This window comes from Lathyrus oleraceus, chromosome 2 (genome assembly GCF_024323335.1).
Source record: "Lathyrus oleraceus cultivar Zhongwan6 chromosome 2, CAAS_Psat_ZW6_1.0, whole genome shotgun sequence".
NCBI classification, from domain to species: Eukaryota; Viridiplantae; Streptophyta; class Magnoliopsida; order Fabales; family Fabaceae; genus Lathyrus; species Lathyrus oleraceus.
The window spans coordinates 490,813,124-490,840,886 of NC_066580.1; the positions used below are offsets into that span (position 1 = coordinate 490,813,124).

Below are 27,763 nucleotides of genomic sequence, written 5' to 3' on the forward strand. Positions count from 1 at the left end.
GCAAGTCTAATAGGCTGGATTAGTCGATCAAATAGATCAGATATTGATATTGAAGTGAAAAAAAGATATATTTAATTACTTCATTTCATAGGAGAAATATTTCCATAAAGTTTGGTCGGATGAAAATTAAAGAAAATAATGTTACTAGTAATTAAAGAAAATAATGTTCCTACTAGTACTAACCATATGACTTTGAATATAAAATATTCATACAGGACAAACTTGTAATTTCCCATCACAACATCACATGTATATATAAGTCATAAATTCAGACCAAAACATCACCACCTTATAAACAACAAGCTGTGTAGTAAATGTTAATAAGCTTTCTATCCTCTTTATAACAAATACTTCAAGGTTTGTATTCTTCTACTTATTAATCTTTCTATTTTGGCCATGCATGCAATCAAACTAACATAGTGCATGCAGCGATGATGAGAACACCAATGAATGATGAAAGTGGTTTGAAGAAAGGTCCATGGAGTCCAGAAGAAGATAAAATATTAGTTGATCATATTCAGAAACATGGCCATGGAAGTTGGAGAGCTCTTCCAAAACTTGCAGGATTGAATAGATGTGGAAAGAGTTGTAGATTAAGATGGAATAATTATCTAAGGCCTGATATTAGAAGAGGAAAATTCTCTGATGAAGAAGAGAATCTCATTATCAATTTACATTCAGTTCTTGGAAATAAGTAAGCTTATTATTATTACTTCTCTGATTAGTTTTTCATATTCAATAATTCACAATTTTCTTAAAAAGCAGAAAATGATTTTATGATTCTTTACTTTGATAAAAAAAATCTTCAAAAAAATCAATTTTTAAATAAGTTACTCAAATAAAATAAAACAGATGAAAGCTTTTAAAAGTGATTATTTTTATTTTGAATTTTTTCTTCAAACAAAACAGTTATTAAAAACTATAATAAGTTACTAAAATTTGAAGCAATTTTAAGATTTTTTTAATTTATTTTTTAAAATTAAGTAAAAAAACAAATGAAAACTTTTAATAGAGATTATTTTGTTTAAAAAAATTCACAAAAGTTGTAATAAGTAGTGTTGTCTTAATACCAATTAGAACACTAATAACAAAAATTATTTAAAATATTTTTCTTCTACATATTTTCTATTATGGTAAATAAATACAAAATAAATTTATTTGCAAAAAAAAACTTTCAAAAATTGTCTTTAAATGATTAAATATCAAAATCAAATTTTTAAAACTCTGTTTATGGATTCTAAAAATATTTATGTTATTCTAATATGTATTATTTATTTTTGGTTCTATGATTAAGGTGGGCAGCTATAGCAACACATCTTCCAGGAAGGACTGATAATGAAATAAAGAATTTTTGGAACACACATTTAAAGAAAAAGCTAATGCAAATGGGGTTAGATCCTGTGACACACAGGCCAAGAACAGATCACCTAGACCTTCTTACCAATCTTCAACAAATAATATTGAATGCTGCAAATATTGTCACTAATTGTGACATAAATAATGTTCTAAGGTTACAACAATATTCACAGCTTCCACAATGTTTGATAAATGATCTTTTGGGATTTAATCATAATAACATACAAAATTTCTATGATGGTTCCAATATTGGTTTTTCTTCTCAAATCGTTCACCCTAATCATTTGCAAAATTTTCAAGCCCCTCTTCAGCAATTTTTGCCACAAGAATGTGACTACTTTCAAAATTTTGATGAACAAATGGATAATACAAATGTTTCGTCAAATACACTTCCAAAGTTAGTTTCGGTCTCGCCTCAATGTTCGCTAACAGATAAATTAGACGAAGAAAATATAATAAATGAAAAAGATCGGAGTTGCAACATTTCTTCCTCTAGTTTTGAAACATTGGGAGATTTTATGAATGAAGATGCAGATGCTTATTGGAAAGATTTCCTAGAGTAAGTATATTATTAAAGTTCTTCTTAATATTTTTTTAACATGTTTTTTCATATTATTTATAATATAAAAGAAGTTTTATACAATATCTTATTATATTAATTTCATAGTTAAAATATTTCAATATATATCTACAAGGTAATAAATTATTAGATAGTCGTGTAAAATAATTTTATGTGTATAATTATTTGAAGTTTTTATATTTATCATTGATCATATTTCATTGTATATTATTTTGATAAAATGTGTTTATAATAATTAAATTATATTATTGACACTCTCATTTTTTGCCTTTTATTTATTCATTTGTAGACAACTTTCAAGCCAGCCATAGTCTCATGAAAGATCACATCATTTTGAAGGGTTAATAATCACATAAATAAGTATTGAGACTTATGATATATTATTATAAGGATCAAGACATGGTTCATATATATTTATATAATGTATTATGTGTCAATGGATTGTATAGTTGTTCATCTTTTTGTATATAAAATGCAGTTGCATGCTATAAATTTCCTTCTTGATGTAGTTGTTAAAATTTAAATAATAAAGTGAATGGTTGGAATTGAGCTATGATGAAGAAGATGCTTGAATTTGATTGAGTATTATAAACGATTATTAGTTTCTGTGGAGACTAAAGAAGTGAAAATATAAAATGAAATAAATTGAAGTCTTCTAAAACATTGTCATTGAACTATATTTTATGCTAAAGGTGAAGTTAGTAAGATATTTTTTCTATAACTTGTTGATCTTAGCAACCATTTTACTTAAAAGTCAAGAATTTCTGTTATCTTTTAGGTAAGACTATTCATATTGATTTTAACTCAATTATGAAGGAAAATAAGCATTTAACAAATCATTTTTGTTAGTTCAATTGGTCCACACTTTGGATCTAAAATGCAAAGAAACCTTTTATTTATTAATCGTGTCAATATTCAAGTAAAACTACTTTTGTGACAGCTAAATAATAATGATGTTAATAAATTTGATATTAGTCTAAAACTCTACTATAACCCCAAAGAAGTTATAGAAGGAGTGCACATGTGGAACAAGAACAAATAACTTATCAAAGATGTCATTGTAACTAGAGATATCAAATAGAGTCGGCATCCATCAGAGACAATAGTTCTATTGTGCAATGTATTTGAAATGTCGGATTCTAGAATCGTAATACCTCTCGGATGATTCGTTAGATTTATTCTTTGTGGTATGATTTCTAGTCATATAAAAATCAAGAATATAATCATAAATTAGTTTCTATGATCTTATGAATTCATATCCTATGAACTTATGTTCGAATTTAAGATGAGAAAGAAAGCAGAAGCCTATCTGAGTTTGTCATTGGAATCATTGAAGGTTTGCGAGTATGTGATATTCCAATTTGTTGAGTTGCTTTAGGATTTCTTGATTCTCTTCTGATGGGGATTATTGCATCTTAAAAAATACGATCCTTAGCGAAGTCGCGGAAAAAATAGTCAAACAGAGTCGCCACCAAACTTTATTTTATTTCAAAAGATGGTGGGTCAAGACCCATTTTACCAACCCTAAATAATAGCCCTAACACATGTAATATTATATTTGTGACGCAAAACTCTAACAATCTCCCACTTGTCACATATGTAACTTTACACACGCGTTAGATTTTTTGAGCTCAAAATTCCATTATATACTTCAAAAATATCCAAATAGTCTCGCTCTTTAGTTATGTCAGTACATAGAACTAAAGTGATTTTCGTTATATTAATCATAACCAAATCCATAAATGATTACTAATAATGACGTAACTAAATGACATAGATTCATCATGAAATGTGTAGCATGAAAATCACAAAAATGTTACTTGTACATGTCGATTTTCAATTGATCCTACTTTACTTTAATGAAATCATTCAATAACCATATTCTACAAAGTATAAATAGTTGAATATCAAACTTTACAAACCATAAAAAAATATTCAAATCTAGAGTATGCATACATAAACCAAACATAGAACACAAAATTCACAAATGACTAACTCTCACTAAACTAATGATTACTCAAACCGTAAAACACTTATGTGAGCAGTGTGCTCATGAAAGACCTTGGATGGAAGACCTTTTGTAAGAGGATTTTCTTTCATGGAGTTTGTCCCTAAATGTTCAATGGAAATATGTCCATTTTGTTCCCTTTCCTTAAAAACTTGGAACTTTATGTCAATATGTTTTGACTTGGTCGAGCACCTACTATTTTTGGAGTATATGATGGTTGATTAATTGTCACGGTATAACTTAAGTGTTCATTGAATTCTTTCCACAATTTTCACCCAGTGACAAGGTTCCTCAACCAAATCTCATGGTTAGATGCCTCAAAACATGTTATAAAAATTCCGCTGCCATGGGGGATGAAGTAATAAGAGTTTGCTTGGTACTACACCAAGAAACTGTACCACTAGGCAACATGTAGATGTAGCATGAAGTGGATCTTTTATTATCTTGGCTTCCAACAAAATCAGAGTTAGAATATCTAGTGATCTCCAACTGGTCTAACCTCCTATATTTGAGCATATAATTTTTTGTTCTCTTTAAATACCCCATAACCCTTTTGGCTGCTTTTCCATGATCCATTTATGGATTGCTCAAATATCTACCTAATATCCCAACTATGAACGCAATATTCAAATGCATACAAACTTGGGCATTCATCAGACTCATATGGCTGGCACATAAGAAATCTTTTGCATTTCTTGAATTTCTAAGTTTTCTTTTGGGCATTGATTAAGACTAAATTTATCTCACTTAGCAACTGGAGTATCCCCTGCTTTTCATGCCAAACCTTTTAAGTACCTTTTCGATATAGCTCATTTGTGTATTAGAATTCCTAATACAAAGGAGGCTTCACCAATATCTTTCATTTCGAATTTTCTCGGTGATGGGAATTTATTGGTTTCATGCACCATACATATATCATTAGTGGAAAGCAGTATGTCATCAACATACAAGACTAGGAAAATGTACTTGCTCCCAGTGAATTTGTGATACACATAATCCTCAGCAACATTCACCTCAAAACCAAATGAGAGAATTACTTCATGAAACTTTTTGTACCACTGATGAGACGTCTGCTTTAGTCTATAAATGGATACTGCCAATTTGCAAACCATGTTCTTCGAGACTCTTGACACAAAGTTTTCTAGTTGCACCAGATAGATTGTCTCATCAATGTTGTCCTTGAGTAATGTCGTCTTGACATTTATTCGATGGAGTTCCAAATCTAATGTGAAACAAGAGTCATTATTATCCTAAAAGAGTCCTTCGATGAAACTGGAGAGAAAGTATCTTTAAAGTAAAGCACTTCCTTTTGCGTATAAGCCTTAGCCATAAGACAAGCCTTGTACCTCTCCACATTACCATTAAAATTTTGCTTGGCCTTAAAAATTCATTTGCAATCAATGAGTTTCACACCTTCTGGTAACGGGACGAGCTCCCAAATTTTATTGTCTTGCATGAACTTATACTCCTCCTTCATTGCTTCAATCCATTTTTCCGTGTTGGAATCTTGCATGGCTTGGCAGAAGTTGATTGGGCCAGCTTCCATCATACTATTATTTTCCTCATGTTCTTGGATAAAGACTATGTAATCATCCATAATAGAATTTCTCCTTTCTCTAGTGGATATCCGCAAAGGTATTGGTTCTTATAATACTTATTCTTCAGGATCTTAAATTTTTTCTTCATGAATTACCAAATCATCTTGAGTAGGATAAAATTCAACAATGTCTTGTGGCGGTTTCATACTTGCTTCATCAAAAGCAATTGTATGAGTCGATTCTGGAATTGTTACAGATTCTTCCTCTAAAACAAAGTTTATAACCTTATTCTTCCCCAAAAACTCAATATCATCAAAGAATGTGGCTTTTCCCATCTCAAAATTTAGTTTAGTTTGGGATCATAAAATTTGTAGCCCCTAGTTCTTTTAGAATAACCAATAAAGTAGGTGATCATTGTTCGGGAGTCTAATTTATTTTTATTTTTCCTATAAGTCCTTTCCTCAGCTGGACATCCCCATACGTGAAAATGTTTCAAACTAGGCTTTTGCCCAGTACAAAGCTCATAAGGTGTTTTAGAAGCTACCTTGGCTGGAATTCTATTTAAAATGTAAGATACACTCTTTAGTGCCTCTCCCTAGAGTGACTCTGGTAAGGTAGAATGACAAATTATACTACTTATTATATCCTTAAGAGTCTAGTTTCATCTTTCAGTTACACAATTCATGTTAGGTAACCCTAGCATGGTGTATATGGGATAATTCCACATTTCTCTAGGTATTTGGAAAAAGGCCTTGGATGTTGTTCACTTGAAACATCATACCTTTCGTAATATGCATTGTCACTGTCAGATTTTACATTATTAATTCTTTTGTTGAGTTTATTCTCAACTTCAACCTTAAATAATTTGAACACATCCAATGATCAATACTTTTCATGTATAAGAAATATGTATGCATATCTAGAGTAATCATCTATGAAGGATATAAAGTATTGTTGACCATTCCAAAAAGTGTGAGAAACGGTCCACTGTTGGAACAAAATTGTATGTCTCATATCCCTTAGGTTTTGATGATAACAAAGTATTTAAGTGTGCAAGACCATAGACTAAAATTTCATGAACAATTCAAGTATTGGTTATGACTATGAACATCTAAAGAGAAGCTTAAAGACCAGAATCTGATGGATCAGAAGTTGAAAACCAGACTCTGAAGAGGTCAACGTTTGAAATTCAAAGTCTGAAGAAGACAGCCTCTGAAGACCATACTTTGAAGAAGTCTGCTTCTTAAGATCAGAACCTGAGCTAGTCAAAGCGCAAGGACAAAGGTGACTCTGATAGGTCACTGTCAACCTTTGAGCCTACTTTGTCACGTGAAGACCTAATCTTTATTTCCTTCATAGAGTCAGCTGAGGTACAACTGATAATTCCTCTTGCAGCAAAGGAATTTCAAACAAGCTTTCAAGTTAGCAACTATTTTAAGAAACATCCCAACGTCTCTATTCAAGCTTCTCAAAGACTCTATTGTGTTGGATCTTCAACGAATATTTTTCTTCTCTATTTAAGGAGTTGAAGACTTGAAGTAAAATACATATATCGACACTCAAAGAGAAGTTACTATGCCAAATCAAAGCACAATATAACTTAGGATTTCTTATCCTTGTATACCTTAGAAATCCCTAAGTCTTAAGAGAGTCTATTTGCATTTTATTCTTTCTACACCTCTGATTGTATATCCAGTATATCACCCAAAATAATATTTTATCTGTTAGGTAGATTGTTAGAAGTCTCTTACTAAGTGTTTGAGTATTTGAAGTCTTTTGCTTGTGTGCTTGAGCATATAAGTCTCTTGCTTGTGTGCTTGAGCATTTAAAGTTTCTTAGTTGTGTGCTTGAGCATAGAAGTCTCTTGCTTGTGTGTTTGAGAAAATTTTAATCTTGTGTGATTATAGTGAAAATATCTTGTAAAAACAAGGAGACTGGATTACTCTCAAGTTGTGAGAGGAACCAGGATAACTCTGTGTCTCTCTTTTCTTTCTTGCATTTCTTATATGATGCCTACCTCTAATTGATTCAAATTATATATCTTGTGTTTAGAATCTAACCAACAATTTAAAAATAAAGAAAAAGTAAACATAATTCAACCCCCTTCTTGTGTTTTTTTAACCTTCAGCTAGCATCAGAGCATGGTTTATGTTAAACACTTAACAGTGGTGCAGAAAAGATTCTGAGAAAAACATATTGAACCATGTGTGAAGTATCTGAACTGGTAGTTATACTCTTAATCCACGTGTTGATATTAATCATGATTATAGCACTTCAGAAAAGAATAATTATACAGCTAAACCTCCAACTTTTAATGGAGACTCTATTGAGTTTGAATGGTGGAAGAGAAAGATGTATACCCATATCATAGGTCTTGATGATGAATTATGGTATATTCTGGAAAAATGGAATTGATATTCTAGTTAATGGAGTTAGAATGGTGTCTGATAAAAAAATCTCACACCTGCTCAAAAAAATATCTATAGAAAACATCATAGAGTTAGAGGAATCTTGGTTGATGTTCTACCTCATTCAGAGTACATCAAAATCATTGATAAGTCTACTGCAAAGACCACTTTTGAATCCCTATGGGCCACATATGAAGGGAATAAACAAGTTAAGAAAGTTAAGGCTAACCTTCTGATTTAGCAATATGAGTTGTTCAGAATGAAGGAGGATAAAGACATTGAAACCATGTTTTCTAGGTTTCAAATTCTTGTGTCTGGACTTCAAGTTCTAAACAAGAGGTACACTACATTTGATCATGTCAAAAAGATTCTTGTGAGTCGTTTTGTCAGATACATACCTAAAGTGACAGCTATTCAGGAGGCTAAAGACTTAAAAACATTAAGTCTTGAAAGTCTTATCAGCAATTTTCATGTCATGCTATACAAGTTTGCAATACAATAGAACAAACCCAACATTTCAAATAATCATAAACCCAACTTAAATTTTTACTGCAGTAACAAGTACAAAATCATTCAGAGTAATCTTGGTTGATGTTCTACCTCATTCAGAGTACATCAAAATCATTGATAAGTCTACTGCAAAGACCACTTTTGAATCCCTATGGGCCACATATGAAAGGAATAAACAAGTTAAGAAAGTTAAGGCTAACCTTCTGATTTAGCAATATGAGTTGTTCAGAATAAAGGAGAATAAATACATTGAAACCATGTTTTCTAGGTTTCAAATTCTTGTGTCTGGACTTCAAGTTCTAAACAAGAGGTACACTACATTTGATCATGTCAAGAAGATTCTTGTGAGTCGTTTTGTCAGATACATACCTAAAGTGACAGCTATTCAGGAGGCTAAATACTTAAAAACATTAAGTCTTGAAAGTCTTATCAGCAATTTTCATGTCATGCTATACAAGTTTGCAATACAATAGAACAAACCCAACATTTCAAATAATCATAAACCCAACTCAAATTTTTACTGCAGTAACAAGTACAAATTCAAATGCTTATCAATCCACACCACTTCTATTGCTATAAAAAAATCAAAGCAAAGGCAATTCAAAATGTTCAAATTTTCTCACTGCAATAAAAATAACAAGTGGTCAAGGTAATCCATTTCAAAATTTTGCAATCCACGACATATTTACATCAGTAAAATCAATCAAAACAAATTCAAATTCATAAAAACATGAATTGCACATGGCCTGGCACGAATCACTCTCATTCCACTATCTTGAATCCCTTACTTTATGGGATTATTCCACACTCTTAACAGCTCATTCCATTTCTCTTTTGATCTTATCCAAATCCTCACAGGTCACACACTTGAGAAAGAAATGTCTTCCTCATTTCATGCTCTTACGCACCAATTTTCTCACTACCCTCAATGCTATAAAATCCAATTCCTTTTCATACAAAGACGCACAAGAGAAACACATAACAAAAAACCACCAAAATATTCGCACTTGAGTATGAAATTAATAAATGACATGTAAATCAATAGTATGAAATTAATAAATGACATGTAAATCAATTACCTAAAATAGATAGTTGCATTCAGTTATCTGTATCATCTTTCATTTACTACCTTTATCCAACTTGGAGTATAGATAAACCAAACAAGTTCCCCCTAGATGTACTCGTGAATCCGCTCCAAGTCTATGATGTTTTTAAGGTAGACAACATCGACGCAGGTCACCCTTTTCTCCACAAAAATGCTTCTTCAACCAAAATCAAGAAGTATGTCTTTAATGCACGTTGTTTATGATAGGCAACATATGCAGCATCATCCACGACATTTACAATTGCATCATCACCCTCCAGTGTCTTCTATCTTCTTTTGAGCCTCACCCGCATTAACTCCTAACTATGTCACCATTCAGTTGAGTGTCTCACCTCTACGAGTTATAAAGTGATCCAACAATCTTCCTGTGATTGGAAAAAGGAGAAGGCAAGATACATCATCAAGGATGATACTCATATCACCAATGGGAAGATGAAATTTTGTCATCCGTATTAAGGCTCGAATTTTGAAATATGTATTTTTCAAAGGGGTGAATACGGATTTTGAAATCCCAATGGACCCAGTCGAGTCTATATTTTGTGCAAATTTCTGTAATAATGAGATGTTTTTTTTAAAATTGTTAATGACACCTTTAATATTACTCACTCACTCTGATGAAAGTTCAAAAATATCTCTTTTTCATTGTCTAGAGTTTGATCCAGACGCACCACAATATTATAAACTCAATCTCAAATCCACACTTAGTGCAAGTAAAAAATATATATGAATTACAAAATTTGACTGCACCTTATGAATATTGAAATTCGACGCTACCATTTAAGAAGCGCAAACAGTCTTTCCCTATTTATTCTCTTACATTTGGAATAAAAAATAATTTCTCTAAAAAACACGAACAAAGCTCACATTGATCTGATTCCAATATTTTTCAATATATTTCAAATATGAATTTAGAGTGTATACGGGAAAATATTTTAGAAATTATTCTTTTAAAAATTCAAAAGTATATTTCCGTATACACTCTAAATACATCACATTCATTCGTAAATAAATCACATACATTCATTTTATCAAAAATTAAATCTGAAGTATACTTCCAAAAATTCTAAATGATACTTATGTAAGTTTTGTTGTTTTATTGTTTATGCTCCATTAAGTGTTTCTTTATATATATATATATATATATATATATATATATATATATATATATATATATATATATATATATATATATATATATATATATATATATATATATATATATATATATATATATATATATATATATATATATATATATATATATATATATATATATTTATTTATTTATTTATTTATTTATTTAATTTTTGTTACCTCTATTAATTCATTGTGGTTGTTTTTATTTGTTACTTGATGAATTAATTCTTGTTTGGATGAGCATATTTTAAAGAATTAAGTATTTGATTCATGAAGTTATATGAAATTTAAATTGTTATGAATATATTCTAATGTCCATTATTTTTTTACAAGGTTTTAAAAAGTGGACTAATTATTAAATCGGTGAGAATATTGGGCTATTGATTTATTAGTTGAACTATTTTGTCATTAGTTGAATTGCATGATTAAATTAGATAATTTGATTGAAAACTATATAATTATTAAATCGATCAAACCAAATGACTATGTCTAAAAATAATCACACATCTATAAATTTTAAATTTTCAAAATATCATAATTTCACAAGTTCGTTCTTTAAATTCAAATTTTAAACCGTCACCACACACAACACAACAAAATTATACAAAATCAAATAAATTTTGAACAAAGATTAATAACAACATAAACCGAATAACAAAATAACTATATTATCTAATAAATTTAATTTTAAGGAGAGAAAATTGTCCCAAATAAATTTTTAACAAAGTAAATTTATATTTTAATTATATTTTAAAACAAATAAATTATCAAAACGATGTCGTAATGTCTGGAAAAAAAATATTTAACCGGTTGATTTTCCAAAATTATAATATCACCAACTATTACCAATTTTGACCGACCGATTCGGTTTTTAAATCATTAGTTTTTTTCAATCCTAATGAGTTACGAAATTCATTTGTTGCTTTAGTTAAGTCTTTGTGTATTTGCATTCATTTGATTTCCAATACACGTTCATTTGATTTCCACGAAAATATGTTGCCGAACTAATTTTAGTTTTTTTGATAAAATATAAGTGACTGGATTGATTTTTGTTTTTTTTTACAAAATAAAAGTGACTCAAATATTATGGTATAATGCGTTCAGGTTTTTCAACTGAGTGTGTGAGTACCATCATAGTGCTATTTAAGTTTTGCGATTTTCCCGCTCTTTAAATTACGATTAGAAAAAACTTTCCAATTATATATTTTAACGAATTTAAACATATCTTGTTTCTGAGACATTTTTTTGCTATTATTCTAGGAAAATACTGCAAAAAATTCCAAATGCACAAAACTGAAAATTATTAAGGTTTCAAGAATAAAAAAATAAATAATTTGCACATATAAACTAACAAGACATTTTTGACTTTACTGTTTGCATTTACTATGTTGCTATCTCAAAAATATTGGTTGTTCACAATGTAGCTTTCTTCTTCAACTTCATTCTAAACAATTTCATTCAAAACAATTTGTTTTCTTCCTTTATTATGCACAACTTTACCCTCAACATATATTTTCTTTGCAACAAATTTTTTCTTTTCAACAATTTTTTCAATCTAATATGTATTTTTCACGGTTTTCTTCACATTTCCACGGCCACCTCTCTTAACAGCTTAATTCTTTTCTCATCTTTCTTAACAACTTTCATTACATCTTCAGCTATTTTCAAGATTTTCTTAACAATTGTATTACCACTAGCAACTCTTTTAACAAAAAAAAATCACATAAGTTTCAGCAACCTCCATTACCATATTCTTAATCGTCTCCATCACAGTTTTCTCATTGAAATAACAATATTAGTAATTCAACATGATTTTTGTACCATATATATATATATATATATATACTCTAGCCTGAATTATAAGAAAAAAGACAAATTTTACATTTATTAAGAAACATAATTAAGTGCATTTAACTTTCTTGATTTCATATGAGAGTGATAATACAATTACTAGTATATCCTCAACTAAATTGTTTTCCACTAACAAAATTAAATAATTAATGCATGGATACTTTTGAAATAAAGACATTAAATACACATAGATTTGTTTATATTTAGTTATATTTAAGATCAAAAAAATTAGAAGACTTTTTGGTTATAAATAAAACCAAAGGAGTATTATATATATATATATATATATATATATATATAACAATATCTTCTAAACAAATACAATTGTTTCAAACCATAATATGTAATCAATTATTATAGTGGAAAAAAATTGTTCCCTTTTCAATGAAACATTTATGATGTTAAGTTTCAGTTGCATTATTCGAGCAAAACAACATAAATTGGTAATCAAAATACTCATTAATGTTAATCTTAAATAAAACACAATTTCCTACCCTAAATCAATATAAACTGAAAAATCATTACAAATGTCAATCTGAAATAAAACACAATTTCTTATCTCATACTTGACAGAACTATCTGAAATGTATCCATAGCAAAACTTTCTCAAACCGCACATGTTTTTACTCCTTGGATGTGTACTTTCTTCTGATTGTGAAAAAGTTGCGAACCAGAAAAATAAAAAACTCTAAATTATTATTACATATAATTTTTTCGGTTATTTTATGTTAGGCCAATTGTATGGATCTGTAAATTAAGTGGGTCAAACAACAATAATTTAATTAAATACATGGGTGTTATATTGTTCTTCTTAGGACCCATAATAAAGTGTGATGTAATGTTGTTCTTTTGAAAATAAAAAATAAAAAATAAAAAACTAAATTCATTTATTACCATTTGTTTAGTTTTTTTATATCACTTAAGAATTTTTATTATATATTTTATATTTTAAATATTTTATTACATATTCAAATATTATTTTTCTCTAATAAAAAATTTACTTTTTTATAACATAATCATAATATGAAACTTTATTATATACTTATTTACGTCAAAATTAATAATATATTAAAACTTATTTAATTGTATTTCACGTTAATACTAAATTATTATAAAAACTTTATAAAAATACATCTAACAATTTCATATTCGATATTATAAATAAATAAAATGCATCTCAATTTTAATTATATTAATAAGTACATTTTTAGTTTAATAGCAATTATAAATATTATCAAATATTATCAAATATTACCAACCATTTACATATTTCCTCTTAATTCATATACATTTTATATACACTTCTTAACTATAATTATATTATATTTATTTAATATTTTCTCTTACCAGTATTTTCAAATTTTAAAACATTATTGATTTTTCATCCGAATGCATGAGTACCTGGTCCTATTTTATTTTCAGTTGTATATTTTATCGGATTTAATCATATCATATGGGTGGATTGCGAAACTCGTATTTTTTTAATTGAAATTTATTAAAAGTGTATATGCTTTTGGCAATCCTAAGCATTGAAAGAAGGTATCACTTTCTAATTTTCATGTCGGCAAGTGAATGTTCTTGATTATTGAGAGAACGATCCCCAAAAATAAAATAAACTACTAGTAATGGTAACTACCCTCAAATAAAACCGTCAACTATCTATATCTATATAACTCAATCACAAAATAGTATTTTATATGTCAAAGATAAAGATAAATTACTGTATTGACACTCTTCTGATATCTCAGTTAGATAATTTTATGCGCTAAGATGCATAGAGCAGACTGAAGAGAGCTTAAACTTTCTGATCTTGGTACCATTTTCTGCCTGAAAGATGATCTCGGTATTTGATCTTACAGTCACTTCATTCAACTCTGGTGCTGATGCTCCCTCAGTTCTATAGTCGCGCAAAGTGTATAAAACTTGAAGCGTAGAAGGAGCTGCAAACCATCTCATGTTACTATTAGACAATAATAACAATGCAAGTATAGATAGAATTGAAAACTTCCCATCTTGAATGTTTTATCCTCCACCAGAAACAGGTCATTATCAGTTGAAACTATAATTTTATAGAAGAGTCACATGTAAATAGTGTATGGAATAACAACTTGTTCATATAGCAAATGTGGAATGTTCACGATCTTTATCTTGGCTTGTCAGTTATATAACTTAAAGAAGGATATTATTATTAGCAGTTTTGGGGATTGAGGATATTATGATTATTGTTATTACGAGAAGATTACCTAGTCCAAACATGCTTGTCTTCTGGATTATCATGCTACCAACTTTTGATCTTCTGATATGTCTTAATGCCTCAACATCTTCTGCTTTGCCCTTAAATTCAAGGAACTCTCCCAATGCATACTTGTTGCCTTTCAGTTCCAACCTGCAACCCAAACAATCTGTTTCGTGAGTAAATAATGCCAACAAAGCTCTGAGAGTATACTAATTCAAAGGCAACCACATTTGATTTGTAAGCCCAGCTAAACAACAATTTGAAGAAAAAGTAACTCTATTTCGATTCAGAAGAACTTCCTCATGGTCTATAGCAGATAACCTCAAAATTGCTCCTTCTGCCAAGGTATTTCTCCAATAAACCTAAAAGAACTTGATGTATATATTGGCTTGTCTGGTTTTATAATTTATCAAGCCTCCACCTAATAGAGCTGGAAATGAATAGGTTTTCGACACAAATCCAGCAAAGCCATACCAAACACTAAGCCAACATCAAATAGTTCAAAAATGGATTGACATATTTCCTCCCCAAGGCACCATTATTAACAGCATCCAAATTCATTTGCAGGGAATTTAATAAAAGAACAGAACATTGGAAATATAACAAGTGAATCATCAAGTACAAGTGGTAGCTAACCTATCCCATATTGGAGCTGTGCTCAGAACAAATTCAAGATTCTTATTACCAGATTCTTGCATATCGTTCTTCCCGCTAAGAAAGGCACTCTTTACCCAACTAGTGATCACACTCTTTGTCCCTGGCTTCTGTAGCTTCCATTGTTCATGGGTAATAACTTCAGGTGGAAAATCACTTGTAGGAATGGTACTGCAAATACAAAAGGAAGAACTTAAACATATAATGTATTACAAACCAAATATAAACAAGAAAATAACTACTTGGCTTGCTTTTGATTGAGTAGACCAGATAGGCTGTATACTTTTTCTTGTCAAAGGATTAAACAGGTGCTTACAATTTCTTCAACACATTTCCAACTTTTTCATAACCATATTCTATCTAGAAATTACACAATACTAACTTCTTTGTTTCTTGCGAAGAACTATTTAAAATAGAATGCATGAAACATATGAATATGAAGAATGAGTATTAGAAGTCTACATAAGAACCCAAATTTGGCAAATTTGGTAGTCACTAACAAAAAATCAAATTGTGTATCTTCTTCTACTGAAATTGAAAATATTTACCGGAGATTCAAAAACATACCATAACTTAGGATTTGGAAGTATAACTTTACAAGTTAGAAACCCTTTAGGTAGAACAACCCCTCTTTGTTCAAGATAGGATTCAAGAATAGAAGCTTGCTTTCTTACTTCTTCCACCTGTATACAAATTGAAAAAACAAGTAATGAAAGAAGTTACTAATTTAAAAATCCACCCATAAGTTCTCCCACACCTATTCCAGCCTCAATAACAAAATATAAACCAATCCAAATCCAAATCACCATTCACATTATTTAATAAACATCTTAAAGTAGTCTCTACTTTCTAAAACACAATTCATGCATCTCATGAAACAACATAAAGCTACAATCATAATTGAATGAAGTGGTTTGTTACCGGATCAGGGTGACGCTCAACTTTATTATGTTTGCCTGGCTTTTCAGAGTGCCAAGTACCATCACCATGAACTGTCAAAATCCCTGAGAAATTCTTCACGGATATCACTAGTAGCTCTCTGCAATATTAAATTGAAATTCAAAAAAAAAATATTAAAACCACATTAGCACTGACACCTTTGAAAAAAGGTGTCTCAGTATCAATGTCTGCATCTCCAAAACCGACCGACACGGACACTTGTGTCGACATATATGATTACGTTTAATTTATCATTCATTAAGAAGCAATCAGCTAGTAAATGACATTAGAATGATGAACAGTTGTAACTCTTGAATCTCAACCACATTAAGAGAGAATCATGGATGGAAGAAAAATACCGTTTAGTAACAAGAACGATATCAATGGATTGTGGTGAAGCAGAATCGGCATCGGGAATTCTGAGACCAACAAAAACCTTACCTCCAAAAAGCTTTTGAAGCCTGCAAACAAAAAATGAAAATCGAAATTAGATTGATGAATTGAACAACAGTGAAATTGAATCTGAAGGTGAAAATTGAAGGATAGAATTGAAAATCGATGCAAAAAAATGGTTAGGTTAAGGAGAAAAGAAAACCTATCAGCGACGTTGAAGAGAACAGTGGAATCGGAAGCTTCAATGTCAGAAACGTCATCGTCGTAGAAGAAGCATTTGAACAATTTGTAAATAATCAAACCACAGATAATCGCAGGCCACATCTCTCTCTCAAATGAAATGAAATTGAAACGAAATGAAAAAAGCTTGTTCTAATCAAAATCAGTGTGAAGAAGCAAAGTATTCTATCAAACTCTTGACTTAATTATTAAGGCTTTTCCTTTTCAAATTACAAAACATTAATGCTCAACAAAATTAAACTATGGCAAAAAAAAAAAAAAACTTACTAGTGTTAAAGAGATTTGAGTAAACTTTTTCCTTAATTGTTTAAAGACTTGCATAATTAAAAATATTTATTTTATAAATAAAAAGTATGTTAATATTATTTATTTATTTTTAGTATGGGGGTTAAAATAAAATATAAAAAAATATGATACGATAATTTGTTGGTTTAGAGATAGGACCTCAGTTTTCAATGTGCTAGGCTTAGGACATTGACTACTAACCAAGTTTAATACTCTTAGAATAGAAAAAGTTTCATATATATATATATATATATATATATATATATATATATATATATATATATATATATATATATATATATATATATATATATATATATATATATATATAATCCAGTACACCACATAAAAACACTAAAATATTCTTAAATTTCGGAGATATATTTATGGACGCATCCCTAGATACATTTTTGTAATATATGTGCACCAGTATCAAAGGCAGAAACTAGAAACTTCAATTTTGACAAAATAAAAATAGCATTTATAACATAAAACCAGCATTACATGGGTGATTTCAAAATTAAATGAAACATTGCATTTCAATATTCAGGTGGACGCTTCAACATCTTCACAACATCTTCGACTAATCCTGAAATCGTCGCCGCTTCTCACTCGAGCGGAAATTTTGTTTCAAAACGGAAAAAAGTATTCTACACAGCCATTACATAGTCATTCGTCTTGAGCTCAAAGTTGTTGAACTCAATATTCCCTTTGTTGTCAATCGACGATGAATGGTAATCGAGTTTGACAATTTTTTGATTATCTTCTTAAGGTAGGAGATTATGCACTTCGTATTTCAGATATGCAAAAGAGGTGTACTCATTGAACTTAAACTTTCATCCCAATGTCGCTCGGGAGAAGGAGACATTTGCAACATATAATATGATGTTTATTTGTGATATTTGAGACATTTTTTGTGTGTGAAATAAAAAACAAAAGCCACTTAATTTATAGAAGTTGTAGATAACTATGGACCTAAAAAATTATATCATGTGTATCGGTGCTGGTTTCGAAGATAGATCTCCGATACCATACCCTATTATCTTGTTTCAAAGATACATCTCCAGAACCTATCCTGAACCAGATAGAATAAACCAGGTAGAAGACAAAACCTAATTGATGAATTTGTTTGGCAAATGAATAAATGTTTTGGCAAAGATAAAAAAAATGTATTATAATATTTAGAAATTGTATATATGACACTTCATTAATATTAAGACACAATTACATACATTTATTGGTTTGGCTAAATAAAAAACTAAAATGAATCGAAAGATTTAGTGTCGACTAAATCTATAAGTATGGGTGATACCCCTTTGAATTTTGTGCATTTGATTCTCTTTCAATGTTGCTCAATTTCTCGAACTCTTACATCCTTCCCATAAATTGATCCGGAGTCTCGGTTTTTGTTGTTGAATGAGTTGCCCACTCCGGTGATGTAAGTGGTATATGGCATCCAGCTTTCAAGTAAACTTGAACAAAGTCTAGTTATATTGAAAGTCATCCAATGCACATAATATGATCATTCGGATTTTGAGGTTGGGCGTTGCGCATTGGGAAATAGGTTTCTGAAAAACAGTATTGTGTAAGATCAATACACATTCTATTATACGCCTATGCTATGAGGTGACCATTTTCAGGGAAGCGCGTCCATTTTGTCTCTGGTGTCGGTCCACTAATGCAAGGAACAAGAGACTCATAAATTGCATTAAAGTCTTCTTTCTTTCCGTAGAGTCGTGTGTATGATTCTTTATAAGTCCTCATCTCATGGATAAGTTAATGGCTGACAAGTGTATGATTATCTTTTCCTTTACCGAGTAAATTGGAACAACTCGATAACCACAATTACTGTCACCATCAACATTGACGATCTGCTCGATGTATTTATGCATAAAAATCGGCATCTCGTCAATTAATGGAATCTTTGTGGAGGCGGCGAAGGAGTGGTTTGCTAATGCGAGCTCCTCTAAAAACACTTTTTTGAGATTTTAGAGTTAGTGAATCCTGAAAAACATTGTCAACATGTTCAAAATATGAAGGAGATCACATCGTTGAACTGTCACTCAGTGTAGACTTGAGCTTCTTCAGAGCAGCTTTTTTTTACCGGTTGTGAGGGTGGTTTCAAGTCAGTGGTTCCGGATAAGCAATATTCCTCAATTGTTCTTTGATGTGGAGTTTCATATTGTCATCGGCTTTTGAAAATCTCTATCGTATGACTTCTCATTCGGTCAAAATAGAGTTATTTTATTTACCATCTTTCATGACACTATCATCATCAAACCTAAGTCTCTTCCAGTGACTACAAACTTCATCCATTCTTAAGGCACTACCAAAGTTTCACCTTCTTTGCAATAAGACAAGCACATGGGAGACCATAGGTTTTCACAATTGTGCATCCATAATTTACGCTATCGGAGCCTACGTTATCAAATCGTTTAGCTTCGTGAAAAATATAATTCAAACTCGCTCCAGATGTGTTGTTGACCAACTGAGAATAAGGTTGTTGTCTTTAAATCTGTGTTTCAAAACTGTGATGCTCCGACCAAATGATGTATGTATCTCACTATGTTGGTTCTGGATCATTTGATTCACGGAGTCTCAATCTCTACATAAATTGCCCTTACTATTTGCCCACCAAATATTTAATTTAGCATGGGCAGACTCAAATCGGTTTGTTGTTGTATTCCCAAGGTGTCTAACCTGATCGATTCATGCACAAACAATTTTCTCCTTCACTTGGTCAAGAATTATGCTTTCAATATATTTCAACAAATCAGGATATTTCTCGCACACCTTCCTAAAATGTATAATGGAATTGGCATATAACTCTTTAATGGAATACCATTACATGCATCCATTATTTTTTCCACTACCACACCCGCCTTCACCATTTTTCCATCTTCTGACTTTATCTGTTTCGTTCCTACCGTGAGTTTAACCCGACTTCTGTTTTATGATACCTACAAAGTAATGCATAAGAACTAGGAAATACCTTTGTAAATAATTCATCACAGTGGTATCACGGTCGGTAACAATCACTTTAGACATATCTTATTAGTCCTTCAACATTTCCTGACACACCTCTAAGGCCCAAGTAACATTCTCCTCTTTTTCACTCTCTAAAAAAGCAAACTCGATAGAATAGGTCTTCTCAGTAGAGGTAACATCAACCATCTCCAATAATGGAAGTCTGCACTTATTGGTCTTGTACGTTAAATCAATGATGAGCACAATAGAAAACATATTGAACAACTTGATGGAATCAGGATGAGTCCAAAATATATATTTAATTGTTACTTCATCCTCACGCGTTCGGTACCTAGACACATAATTGTTATCATCCAACAGTTTTAAGAGTTGTTGCATTTCAGTTCTATCCATCCTCATTGCCTTGTTAGTTTGGTATTGAATATTGTGCACTTGCTTGATATTTGAGATATTTTCGGGTCTTTTATGTTTCAAAGTTGCAAGTATATTTTTCGGTTGAACCAAATTTAATGTCATGTATGCAATTCATTCCTTCTCTTCTAGCATGAGGCGGACCATAATTGGATGTCCGACTAACTTTTCACACAAGTCATGGTTATGTAAACCATATATGACATTAAATTCCCATTTCTTATTTACCAACATATAACCATACAACTTAAAGGGACACTCACTTTTTTCTTGAACCAGTGTCATCTTGTTTAAAATTCTGAAGATGAGGTATATATTTCTCACTTCTTTCGAACATCATTGTCACAAATGCACATATTTTATCTGAACCATTATCAGAACTTCCGACTACCATATCAAATCCCAGTTTGGAGGTCTTTGTATGAATCCATTGAAGCATGTGATCACAAAATTCAAACTCTTACTCATTTTAAAATTGGTTGCCAACATCTACCGCCTTCACAACAACACCTTTGGCATTCGAACACAAAATATGTTTGGGAAAAACATCGGGGTGCATCAAATCTAATGAAAATAATTATAACAAAACACTCAATAAGTCTAAATACTGTAAATAGAGTTGAAAAATGAAAACAGACAGATACCATAGATGTATTTCCGGATGAGTTCATACAGACTCTAGAAACGTATCTCTGGAATAAATGCATGTGTTTCCAGACTGAAAACAAGATTAATGTGAGCAATGATGGTTAAAATAAATAATCTTTACCTTGAATTTCAACTTCTTTTGCTCCCTCTGATGTGATGAAACACAAGATTGGAGATTTGGAGTGAAAATATGGATTGAGAATGAAAGGATTTTTGATAAGGATTTGGAGTAGAAAACAAGTATGGTTGTGTGATCATGCAGGGGATTTTTTTATCAAATTATTCTGGATGTGCATCTCCGAAAAAATTAGGCATGCAAAGGTCACTGAAATTTTAAAATTCCGCCTCAATCCTCCGAAGATGCAGCTCCTGGATGTCCATTGGGTTGCTCAAATATTAATATATTTATTGAAAATACCAAGAGATGCATCTTCGAAATAATTTTTTGTTTTAATCTAAGGTGGCACTCAATTGATGCGCCATAAGGTGGTGCATGATGCTTCTAGAGATGCATCTCTTGAATGTAAAGGGCATTTTCAATTTTTTCATAGAGTGTTTTTCCACTCAAAGGGTGAGATAAGAAATTTCCAAAAAAATTAAAATATTGGTTTAGGTCCGAGTTATAATTCTCAAAGTAGGAAGCAAACATTAAATATGTTATGTGAATATTTTATTATACAACTTAGGACAAAAAAATCTGGCAAGTAATATAAAATTGACAAATCATGGAAATATATCTCTCTTATTTATTCTCATATTTTAAAAGATTGATATGTATTCACTAGGGGTGTTCAAAAGTGAACCAATCGAATAAAAAATCACAAATCAACCCAAATCAAATTGAAACAGTAAAAAACCGCAATTAGTTTGGATGTGTTTGAGTCTTTTTTTTTAAATGTGCGATTTGGTTTGGTTTGCGGTTTATATTTTGTAAGTCGAACTAAACTAAATCAAACTGCATTATGTTACAACCCAAACTTTACTCATCCCACATCCAACCCAAAACCCAAACTTATTATGCCTTAATCTTACAAAAATTCCCTTACTCACACTTAGGATGTTAGTTTCAACCTTCTCAAATCTCTCCTAGTAGTATCGCGCATTTTTCTCATCTTCTTTGTCATGTATGTCTCACATATTCTACTATAATTTCTCATCTCTTATGTTCTTTATTTTTTATCTTCTCTTTTTTATGTTATTGATTTCTCTTCCAATTATATTTTTATCCCACATTTCTTCTCTAATCTCGCATCTCTTATGTTATTTCTTTTTCATCTTCTCTAATCTCTCTTCTCCTCCATTTTTTCTTTTTTATTATAATATTTTTGATATTGTTTTATTCTACTATTTTATGTTTTTTATTCCACTTTTGTCAAATCTTATTTATGTATATTGAATGAGAAGTTTTTGTCTAAATATGATGAGTTTTGTTGTTATTTGGTAATGTATGAATGACTAAACACAAATTTATGTTGTCCTTTATAGGTGTATGTATGGTTCAATAAAAATCTTGTAAAAAATCGAACCAACTCAAACCGCATTTGATTGATTTGGTTTGATTCAGATTTATTTCTAAAAGTCAATCGAATCAAATCGAACCGCATACTTTTTTCTCTTACGGTTCAGATGATTTTTAACGTCAAAACCGCACAAACTGCACCGCAAACACCCATACTGTTCACACTTATTGCATGTAAACTTTTTTATGTCTATGTATTTATATATAAGTTTTTATATTATATATTTATTTTTAAAAAAATTAAAATTAAATTAAATATTTTATAATTCTATAATATCTAAATTATTTTATTTTTATATGTCACAATTATCACTAATCATCTCTAGGCATGACAACATAACCCATATCTGCGGATATCCACCTGAACTCACACCGAATTTAATCGGAAAACTCCATTATAACTGAGTTTGGATTCAGATTTGGATTTTACCCAAATATAAAATATTGGGACGGATCGGGTAATAGGAACATCAGTATCCACCACAAACTCACCCCGTTAGTTTTATTATGTGTTTTATTTAGAATATTAAATATGTGGTTAATGTTTTAATATTTTGAATTGTATTTATTATTTAAAATATTTAAAATATTTAAAATATATGCATGAAATTTTTTGATATTTCTTATATTTTATTATTCATATTATAATTTGATTTTGGAAAATTAAATATTTTTATTTAAAAAATTGATTTTATTAAATAGATGGTGGTGGGGAGGGAATACTTGAATCCAACCGGAATCCATTTAGAACAAATTTAAGTTTTAATTCTCCATCTTCGATGGGGTTTAAGGCGTGGAACGAAGATTGTTTTGGAATTCGAATTTGAATTTGGGAAAGATAAAAAACATCATTGACTTGTCCTGTAGACATGCCTAATTATCTCTATATATATTATCATTAACCCATATATTTATTAATAGTTGTTTAGTTAAGGAACAAGAAACGTATAACAAAATGATAGAATAGAGTATCAATGATTGTTGTTTTTCCAATTGTGTCCTTAATTATTACTTTGTGCACTACTTACAATACATTAATAAGGTTAATTTAGTGAAAGTGTAATGTCTTATGATAATATTATTATGTTTCTTAATTTGTGTGCAAAAACCTTAAACGTCACTCATTTTAAAATGGATGGAGTATTATTTTGTATAAAATGTATTTGTAGACGAGTCAACGACCATCAAGACATGATAGTGAATATTATATGATGAAACACATTTTGAACATTGTCTCTATTAGTACTGTTGATTCATGAAAGCAGACAATATTTATATTTATAATTAGATGTTAATGATTTTTATCGAATCATAATTTGTTATTATTCTAAGTGCTTTTACATTTCATTCAACTTATATGTATTTAACGAAACATCATTCACAATACAAGATTTATATGATATTTGGTTGTGTTGGAGAACTTATTTTCTTGAGTTTTATGAGTCGTTTATGATATGTTGGTTGTTGCCATAGTTTTGTGAATATGTATAGTTTTTATTTTGATATATAATGTGTTCATTTTGGTTTTGATGTAACTATATATAGTTTTTTTTTACATTGTAGTCATTAAATGTATGGTGTAAAATGTGTCATTTAGATTCTATTTTACTAAAATACATGTTATAACCAAAAATACCAAATATATGTAAAACTGAACAAACTTATATTTTAAAAATATAAGTGATTTCACATCGGTTAGCATCACAATCGAGATGAAAAGTGACACATACCCCCTATCCTCTCGATAATAGTCTCAACTAAGGGGAAATTGAGGGATTTCTTCTTGGTTAACACATCACCCGATTGAAGAATTGAGGGATTTTCCCTCGGGTCACACCTCAGTTGATGTGAAAAGTAAGAGAATTCCCCTCGATTAACATCCCAACCGAGAGGGAAAATGGTGCACTTTCTATTTTTTGTCTCAACTAGTGGCCCGAAGTAAAAAGTGGTGCACTTCCCATAACACCCTATGTTATCTCTTACTGTCAACCGAGATAAAAGCTCTTTTTCTTAGTAATGTGATATATCTCTCAAGAATATTTCCCTATTTTGCCATGACTCCGTGAGTATCTCCTTCTTCTTCTTTTTACATATTTTTAATATTGAGAACAATGTTTTTAAGCATGGGGGAGTTCTATGTTTTTTTATATTTGAATTGTTTTCATGTTTTTACATTAGTTTAGTATGTATGTTTAAAAAATAAAATTATCAAAAATCCATGTCTTTGAATTTCTATGATTTGGATATTGTTTCAATAAATATTGTTTGCATTTGTATGTTGATAAAAATCATATTCTCATATGAAGGCAAAATCTTTGGTTAAAAAATCATATTCCCTTTATATTTTTAGTCAAAAGTTCTTATTTTAACCGCTAATATCCTCTTATTTGATTATATTTTACCAAAATTTGACCGGTGATACCAATTTTTAGCCAACTTTCTAATTCATATAAGAATGATATAATTGTGCTTTTCTATTTAAAAATTATATATTTTATCTGGATTTGTTTGTTCTATCTGGATTTGGTTGTTCTATCTTGAGCAAAATAAAGATTAAAAAAAACTAAAATAAAGGCGGTAAAAGACAACTGAACTTACTAATAGGGTAACTCTCACCCGGTTATTCAACCCAAAAATTAGTCGATCCCCAATGTCAAAAAATAATAAAGGGAGATTGATGACACTCTGTCATTGCATATTTTCGGTGAAGAAATAGATCAAAACAAGTTTAAAATAAGCAAAAATGAAGAACAAAGGCAAAAGAAAGATGCAAAAAAGACTAAGTATAAAAAATAAGGACTTAATGAAAATCATATGGAAAAAGGAGCAAAAACATGCAGTTGCTGGAATAAGCACATGCAGCATCGCACGCTTAATAGAAAAGAAAAGTCGACATTGCACAATGCAAGTTATCGCGCACGAGATAGGTCCTTTTCAAGGCTTATCCAGACGCATTCTGGATTGATTTGACTGATATAAAAGGGATTTTTTGGCATTTTTTCAAGGGTCTGTGTTTGTAGACTAAAAAAGACGGTAAAAAACCAAGAGAGCGATTTGAGAGCATTGGAGGCCAGTTCTTCATGGATTTTTATATGCAATCTTCATCTAATCAATTGGTATTTGATTGTATCGTCATGAGTAGTTAAATATCTCTAAGTTAGGTTTTTCTTGATGAACTTATTTTTAACTTGTTTGGACATATGTTTAATTTATCATAGCATGAATAATTGAAGTTATATTTCTATTCAATTGCTTATTTTGCTTAATGCTTTTTATGTGAGATACTCTTTTAATCTGATCTTTGACACATAGTGAATATTGATCATTAGTCTATATGTTGGAACTAGGTCAGTTGTTGTACTTACGCTGGTTGAATATGGATAAGAGACCCTAAGTAGTGGCAGTTGAATTAACATTATGTGCATTGCCTAATTTCACTTACGCTGGTTGAATAGGGATATGAGACCCCGAGTGGTAATTACTGAACTATAACCCAAGGGATTGTGTATAATGGTTGTGTTAATTCATTGAGGAAATATAATAACATTCTCATTCATGTAATGCATTAGACTTCAATAGGGGAGAAATAAGGGATTTTATACAAAACTTGATTGCTTCTTATTAATTCAGAACAACTTTATTTTCTCGCATTCAAACTCAAAAACCCATCAATCGTTTCTTTTTATAATTGCACAACTATTGTCTTGTTAAATAGCATTCCATGTGGAATAGATATCTTTTTATTACTGCGACATTATTTGTACACCTACCGAGAAGTCATTGAGTTTTTGACACCGTTGTCGGGGACTGTCGATAATTTTAACAAGGCAATGCTTGTGCAATGTTTTGCTTATTTTGTTTTTGTTTTTCATTCTTTTTATTTTTTATTTTTTATTTTTATTCTTGTTTAATTTTTTTATCTAGTGCAGTGCTACTAAGGTATTCTTCTTTTTAGGTTGCAAAGGAGGTGAAGACAGACATGCAAGATGAAATATATGTTATCTTAGCAAAGTTTTAAGCTTATTCAAAGGAACTTGCAGAAAAAACTCTACTTCAAAAGAATGTGAGAAATTATTCAGAGCCAGAACCTTACATTAACATTAAGCATTCATGGGAGGAGGATTCATCTTCTCAACTTGAAGAAACCTTGACTTAGTATATAAAGATGACTCAACTCAATTTCGAGAAAATCAACAGGCATCAAGAAACCGTGCGAAGTAAAATGGAAACATCCTTTGAGAATTTAGAGATGCAACTTGGTCAAGTTTCTAGCCAATTAGCATTAAAACTGAGATCTAGTGGGGATTTCTATGAAAATGTGTTAGATAGTCCTAGAGAAGCGGAAATTGAATAAAAAGTCAAATAGGAATGTGAGGTAGTCGATAAAGGAGGAGTTGAAAAGGAGAAATAAAAAGAAAAATGTACACCATTTGATAAAGAAATATAAGCAAAAATAGAATAAGCGGAGGTGAAAAATATATGTGGAAAAAGAACAAGAATGCAATATGAAGATTATATAGTTTTATATGAAGCTCTAATTTTAATAATATGTTTAGATGTAGATGTTCAACAGCAAAATCTTCAACAAAAGAATATTCTTACCTCTAGCAAAAAAGCTGATGAAAAAGGAGAAATAGACGAAGTATTGGATGAGATTTATACCTTGTTCGATACTATCAAGCTGAAGAGAATATGGAAGAAAAATCTTCAATTCCTCAAAGTAATGGAATTCCTACCAAACAAGAGTAATAAGAAGGATGATGTATTTTTTGTGTCATATATGTCACCATGATAAAAAATAATCGAAAGGTTAAGCTTAGGGCCTTAAAGAAGCATTTCATGGGAGGCAACCCATCTTTTCTAACAAGTTTTTTTGTTTTTGCATATTTTAATTTATGTTGGTAGTTAGATTCAGTAAGAGGAATTAGCCACTCTCGCACATTTCTCAAACACTATA

The 27,763-nt window shown here is 30.3% G+C and overlaps 2 protein-coding genes across 2 annotated transcripts; one reads left to right on the top strand and one right to left on the bottom strand.

Annotated features, from left to right (window-relative positions):
* Window positions 1–431: 431 nt before the first annotated feature.
* Window positions 432–1,919, top strand: LOC127120904 (transcription factor MYB92). The gene is made up of 2 exons (XM_051051500.1): window positions 432–694; window positions 1,295–1,919. Exons 1-2 carry the CDS (start codon window positions 432–434, stop codon window positions 1,917–1,919), a joined length of 888 nt encoding a protein of 295 aa, XP_050907457.1.
* Window positions 1,920–14,131: 12,212 nt separating this feature from the next.
* On the bottom strand, window positions 14,132–17,193 carry LOC127120905 (uncharacterized). Its single transcript, XM_051051501.1, has 7 exons — window positions 16,918–17,193; window positions 16,682–16,783; window positions 16,305–16,422; window positions 15,951–16,066; window positions 15,366–15,554; window positions 14,737–14,879; window positions 14,132–14,433 (listed from the first exon to the last, which is right to left on the bottom strand). Exons 1-7 carry the CDS (start codon window positions 17,037–17,039, stop codon window positions 14,252–14,254), a joined length of 972 nt encoding a protein of 323 aa, XP_050907458.1. The 5' UTR covers window positions 17,040–17,193; the 3' UTR covers window positions 14,132–14,251.
* Window positions 17,194–27,763: the final 10,570 nt, after the last annotated feature.

Coding starts and splice junctions, on each gene's coding strand:
- LOC127120905 (XM_051051501.1), bottom strand. CDS start 17,039: ATGTGGCCTGCGATTATCTGTGGTTTGATTATTTACAAATTGTTCAAA. Junction 15,555..15,950: donor CTTCCAAATCCTAAGTTATG/GTATGTTTTTGA, acceptor TTGTATTTGCAG/TACCATTCCTACAAGTGATT. Junction 14,880..15,365: donor ACAGCTCCAATATGGGATAG/GTTAGCTACCAC, acceptor TTTGGGTTGCAG/GTTGGAACTGAAAGGCAACA.
- LOC127120904 (XM_051051500.1), top strand. CDS start 432: ATGATGAGAACACCAATGAATGATGAAAGTGGTTTGAAGAAAGGTCCA. Junction 695..1,294: donor CATTCAGTTCTTGGAAATAA/GTAAGCTTATTA, acceptor TCTATGATTAAG/GTGGGCAGCTATAGCAACAC.